The 6,000-nt window shown below is 35.2% G+C and overlaps 1 protein-coding gene across 3 annotated transcripts; it reads right to left on the bottom strand.

Annotated features, from left to right (window-relative positions):
- Nucleotides 1–1,011: 1,011 nt before the first annotated feature.
- LOC111310088 (uncharacterized) lies at nt 1,012–3,718 on the bottom strand. Of its 3 annotated transcripts, none has more exons than XM_022909213.2 (2): nt 3,495–3,718; nt 1,012–3,056 (listed from the first exon to the last, which is right to left on the bottom strand). In XM_022909213.2, exon 2 carries the CDS (start codon nt 2,967–2,969, stop codon nt 1,278–1,280), a length of 1,692 nt encoding a protein of 563 aa, XP_022764948.1. In that variant the 5' UTR covers nt 2,970–3,056; nt 3,495–3,718; the 3' UTR covers nt 1,012–1,277. The 3 variants fall into 3 exon arrangements, with proteins under 3 accessions (XP_022764948.1, XP_022764950.1, XP_022764949.1); XM_022909215.2 differs by having other exon boundaries at nt 1,012–3,006; XM_022909214.2 differs by having other exon boundaries at nt 1,012–2,970.
- Nucleotides 3,719–6,000: the final 2,282 nt, after the last annotated feature.

The raw sequence follows: 6,000 nt of genomic DNA, 5'->3' as shown, positions 1-6,000 counted from the left end.
TTAGAATCCCAACGTTTAATGTAATTTTGATCCTATAGTTAAACTCAGCTTGACAACGCCTCCAATCTCATATTAGAAGAATGTGTAAATATAGTATAATATATATATATATATATATGTATGTATATATATAAATATCTAAATTTAAAACTTATGAAACATTTTTTATGAGATAAAATCATGAGATTTTCAAATCAAGAGATTTTCAAATCAAAATAAATAATATCTCGTAAGTTTAGGTGTGGATGTGCACAATTCCCTAGCTCAAAAGTAAAACTAAAATCTTTCCTGATGGAGGCAGTTGCATTAAGTCCCAAGATCATCGACACCAAGAAGAGCTGATCACATTTTTTTAGATCGATTCCTTATTGAATCAGGGAGCAGACATTCCAAAGTTTTGGGTGCTGTATTTGTGTTTGTGTGAGGGAGAGACTATGATAGCATTTTGCTGCAAGTTGTAATGTTAGAGACCTTTGAAATGACTTCGGACTCATAATGACCAATATGAGGACCATATATGATATTGTAGAAATGCTAAATCTGGAGGCCCTACGAGCTGACACTGCTTGCTTGGCATACCCCGCAATATGCACTGCCATAGACGGCTTGAACTTGCTGGACAAGATTATGATCTGTGAGAAACTGAACTATCACTATCAGTACCTACATGACAAGAAGACCTACCTCGTAAGCATTTGCTATTAACAGAACCAGTATCAGGAACACTTATGGTCCTTGCCTCTTGTCACCATCTGACCAGCTAACTACTCCATTACCAGAAGAAGTTGATCTTATTTTTTAGCCCTCTCTCAGAACAATTTATGTGCTTCCATGAGTGCACTGTTGCAAATGCACTTGTGCGTGTGTGGGCTTCTCTACATGTAATACAACATAAATATGATGTGAAAAGTCTCCTTATAATATCTAAATAATGATTATGCACTTGTGCTAACGAAGCATGCACAAGGAATTCTTAAGCTAGATTGCTTCATAAAACTAATTCTCAGGATAGACATTAAGTTGCAATATCAATTATAAACAAAATTGCAAGGTCATTTGAAAACTAATGCTGCTAACTGCTAAGAAAGAGAATCTCAGAATAACAGTGTAACAATCCCTAATGTAAATTTACATATGTTCAACCAAAAGGGAAAAGAAACGTTTTAAAGTGTGAGAAAATATGAAATTATATAATGCATTTCAAAGCTCTCACAAACATCTGTGCAAACGAACATCAAGTCATGAGACAATGACAATGATAGAAAATTTTCGCCAATTTATGTTTCTTCTCTCTGTATCAATGGTGGAGCAGGTGGAATCATAGTTTCATCTTTACCTCGTAAAGATGACTCTTCTTTCACCATAGAAAGCTGCCGGTCTGGACTATAATATTCCTTTGAAACTATTCTAGTACTTGAAGAATTGGCTGTTAATCTCGTGGATGGGCTAGAATTGTACCCTGGTGAAGAACTAGGACCAGAACCAGATTGGACGATCCCATCTTCACGAGGTAAAGGTGTTATTGGCAGCTGGTTACCACTTTCCATTTGCTTTCTTAAGAACTTATCTTCTATAATATCATAAGAATTCCCTGTGCGTGCCTCCTGAGCAAGAGAACACCAGCAACAGCACAGCCACAGAGTGCAATCACTGACTTCTGGTTGACCACAACAGAAGTTATAAGTTGGCAAATTGAACCTCTTTCTCATTTGAATCCTCCAGAAGCCACCATATAGTAAACCAAACCCACAGAGAACAATTCCGGTAACACCAAGAGCCTCTCTGGCAGTCTCATTATCAATATTCAAAGCAGCCAAGTTGAAAATCCAGAAGGGAGCCATACAAAACAGGAGAAAAGTTGCAATATGTACATACATGTTTCCAAACCCAAGTCTCTCCATGTTCCACCCAAAGACACAAAAGCTACAAAAAAGAGAAAGATATGCTAGAGAAATATCATCCCAAAAGTCAAGCATCCCACCACTCCAGAGTGGTCTGCTTTCAACAACTCTCTTCTCATCTCCGGATGCAAATGAATATCTCTTCTCTAATGATTTTCGTCTCAATTGCTCTGGCCTCTTACTTTCACCAGTGTCGGTTGGCCTCAATGCTTCCTCATCTATTTCAGAATCATAATCCCTCCCAAGAGGGCTAACAATGGTGTAAACACCAGCCATTGCTGGTGCAGCTATTGCAATTGATACACATATCCCAACTCCGATGGCAGGTCGCTCAGATCTCCTGTATCCCAAATTCAGACCACAAAGGGCATACTGAGCAAAACAGTTGATATGAAGTAGCACAACAACCACCATCATGTGTGCCCACTCATGAGGCTTATAGGTCCCATTCTTACAGTATATCTTTCTGAGTCGGGAAACGTCTTCCAGTCTCCATCTAAAAAGAAGTACAAGGTGGTAAAATCGCTTAGGGTGTTGGTACAGACACATAAGAGTAAACAGAGCATTGAGAATTTGATTGTTGACTTCAAACCAGCCATTTCTTTGGGACTTCTTAGGAAGCGCTTCATTCAACATTCCAGTCATTACGAGGAACAGAATAGCACCAGAGATAGCAACACACATGATCCATACAAAAAGGGCCATATTCATTGGGTCCCTAAACCATTCCTTACACATTTTCTTGAGGGAAACCCAATCAATCTTTTTTGCAAAAACCCCAGTCAGGTGTTCTCGTAAACGATGACCACTTGAAGAAGCCACCAACCGAGAAACCTCGTCTCTTTCTTCAGCTAAGCGCTTGAATTTGGCAGATGCAGAACCAAAATTGAGAAACTTTTTTCTACTTGGAGGAGACATAAAGCTTCTAGGTGACCTTCTTTGAGGGTTTTCACCGTTTAGAAGCATCCTTTGTGATGATGAAATGTGAAGAGGAATTTGTCCCTTTGTTCTAGTGACATTGGATTCCTCAATTTGCTCTTTCTGATTCTCATTGTCACTTGAAGCCATTCTAATATCAAAATTTAACTCTCAATCAATCCCAGAACTGTGCTACACAGAGAGAAGCTCCATTGCAATAACTCTTAAAATGTAATTCTAAAATTAAATTGAAAATCAGAAGACACACAATCAATGATTTTGTAGTTATTACCACTAAACAAATGTTGCAAAATAGGACGCAAGGACTCTGCAAAGCAAAGGCAACTAAAACAAAAGATTTTTGTGGGTGCCAAGTAGCTACGCAAAGATAAAAAATCACTAAAAGAATCAATATTTTGATAAACAACAGTTGTAAAATCTATCCTAAAATCTAAATCTCAGACCTTTGACTTGCACAGTTCTATTTTCGTATCAAAATTTGTTCTTTATCATCAGATGACTGGAAAATATCCAGAATCTGTTCAATTTCTTTAATTTAATGTAAAAATTAGCTTAAATATAATAAAAAAATCCTAACAAAAAATGGAAACAGAAAACAAAAACTATAGTAAAAAAACCCTAACAAAAAATTGAAAACAGAATATAAAAACTGACCTGATATAGAAAGAAAAGTACGAGCTGAAACTTGGGCTTATGGGAAACTGACAAATGAATTCAAGAGATAACCTGCTATGGAATCAGTCTAAAAAAAATTCACTTTTGCTTTAGTTGCAGCAGATGTGGTTTCAGACATACACAACTTACAGTCAACAGATTCTTCCGCCAATCATAAGTCTTACAGTACAGGATCTTACCTTGAAAGTTTGAACACGTGGTCCTGATGCTGGTCAAGAAAATTAGGAAAAAAAAAAAGATTGCTAAAGTTCAAACAACGTCGTTATAATGGTGAAATTCCAATCTAACGGAGGCGTTAATTTTTACAGGTTCAACGTTGGTAATTAAAAGACAAGAGCTAATCAACAGGACAGGATGAATCGGGTGAAAGTGTTTTCTTTGGTATTCTTTGTTGTGCTTGAAATAATAATTATAATAATATAAAAATAATAAATAATAAAAAAATATAAAAAAAATAAAGTACATCAAGATTTTTGTGAAAAAATCTCTAATGTAAAAAGAAAAAATCGCATACCACCAAAAAAATCTTCATTATCAAATAATAGGTATACAAAATTCTTTTCTAGCTAAAACTAGAGTTAAACAACAACTAAAGAAACAATTGGAGAAATCTCACAAAATAAGTGACTCAATAAATATACTCTGAATTTGTTCCTAGAGAGCTTTAAACCCGATTTTCACCGTTCAGAATGTAAAATTCTGAATCATAAATCTCCTGACAAGATTTCAACTCAATCGGATCACGGATCGACTTTCATTCACCTAACTCTCCCTTCTCTTTTTTCTCTTTACTTTTTTCTAGCTTTTTTTTTTTTACTTGGTTTTCGACACTCCCTTAAAACAATCCCATCTCTTTTTTATTAAGTAGCTAGGGTTTTGTGTAAAATAAAATATCAAGGCCCATGGCCTTTACTTGGTCCAAAACCACTTACATGGGGCTGGATCCCATTTTCCTAACAATCTTCCCATCCAGCCCCATTAGGAGGAGATTCATTATTATAACAGTTTCATTTAAAACTTATCTTGGACAAAGAACTCATTCCGACCAAGTTACTGTAGAGCTCAAGTTTTTTTTTGAAAAGTATCTTAGTTAACATATCTGCTACATTCTTATCAATATGGATTTTTTTCAACAGCATCTGATATTCTTCAATCAATGAACATAACCAATGATATCTAACATCAATGTGCTTTATTCTAGCATGGTACGTGATATTCTTACTCAAATCTAAAGTACTTTGGCTATCACAAAATATCATATACTCTTTTTGATTCAACCCCAATTCAAGAAGAAAACGTTTCATCCAAAGCATTTCTTTACATGCTTCGATTGTTGCAATATACGCAGCCTCTGTAGTTGACAAAGTAACACACTTCTATAACTTGATTGTCAAGATACAGCTCCTCTTGTAAAAGTGAACAAATACCCTAAAGTAGATTTTTTATCATCAAGATCGTCTGTCATGTCAGCATCAGCAAACCCTTCTAGAACTGGTTGTGAAACTCCATAAGTCAAGCACATTTTTGAAGTACCCTTTAAATATCTAAAAATCAATTTCACTGCTTCCAGTGAACCTTTTTCGGATTAGAAAGAAATCTGTTCACTACACCAACTACATGAGCAATGTCAGGTCTTGTACAAATCATAAGATACATTAAAGAATCGACTGCAAAAGAATAAGAAATACTAGACATAGTTAGTTGCTCTTCCTTATACACTGGATAAGATTTCTTACTTAGATGAAAATGGTTGGCAAGTGAACTGCTAACTGATTTAGCATATTGCATGTTGAATCTACCACGCACTCGTTCAATATACTTTTTCTGTGACAACCACAGCTTTTTAGCTCTCTTATTTCGGATAATGTCCATATCAAGAATCTATTTTGTTGGACCTAAATCTTTCATATCAAAAGACTTAGACAATTATTCTTTCAACCTGTAAACCATACTAGCATCTTGTTCTACAATCAACATATCATCAACGTATAATAATAAGATAATGAAGTTACCATTATGGAATTGTTTAACATACATACAAGAAGCTGCTGCTGTTCTTTTATAGCTATGACTCATCATAAAAAAATTAAACTTATTATACCACTGTCACGGAGCTTGTTTCAAGCCATACAAGCTTTTCTTCAAATTGTAAACTAAGTGCTCTTTCTTTTTCATTTCAAAACCTTCAGATTGATTCATATAAATGTCTTCCTGTAAATCATCATGCAAAAATACAGTTTTAACATCAAGTTACTCAAGCTCAAGATTCAAACTAGCTGCTAATCTCAGTACCACTCGAATATAACTCATTTTTACAACTGCAGCAAAAATCTCATCAAAATCGATACCTGATTTCTGAGAAAATTCTTTTACTACCAATCGAGCTTTATACCTCACTAGTTTTTCATCATCCTTTTTCAACTTGAACACCCATTTATTAATGGCCTCTTTCCTTTTGAAAGTTTAACAAGATCATAAGTACCGT

Source organism: Durio zibethinus, chromosome 19 (assembly GCF_047325235.1).
Source record: "Durio zibethinus cultivar Kanyao isolate XHJ-2024 chromosome 19, ASM4732523v1, whole genome shotgun sequence".
Lineage (NCBI taxonomy): Eukaryota > Viridiplantae > Streptophyta > Magnoliopsida > Malvales > Malvaceae > Durio > Durio zibethinus.
The sequence above is the reverse complement of the archived record's forward strand: the minus strand, read 5'-3'. Positions and strand labels throughout refer to the sequence as shown.

Bases quoted from the DNA above. Each gene is read 5' to 3' on its own strand.
- LOC111310088 (XM_022909213.2), bottom strand. From the start codon at position 2,969: ATGGCTTCAAGTGACAATGAGAATCAGAAAGAGCAAATTGAGGAATCC.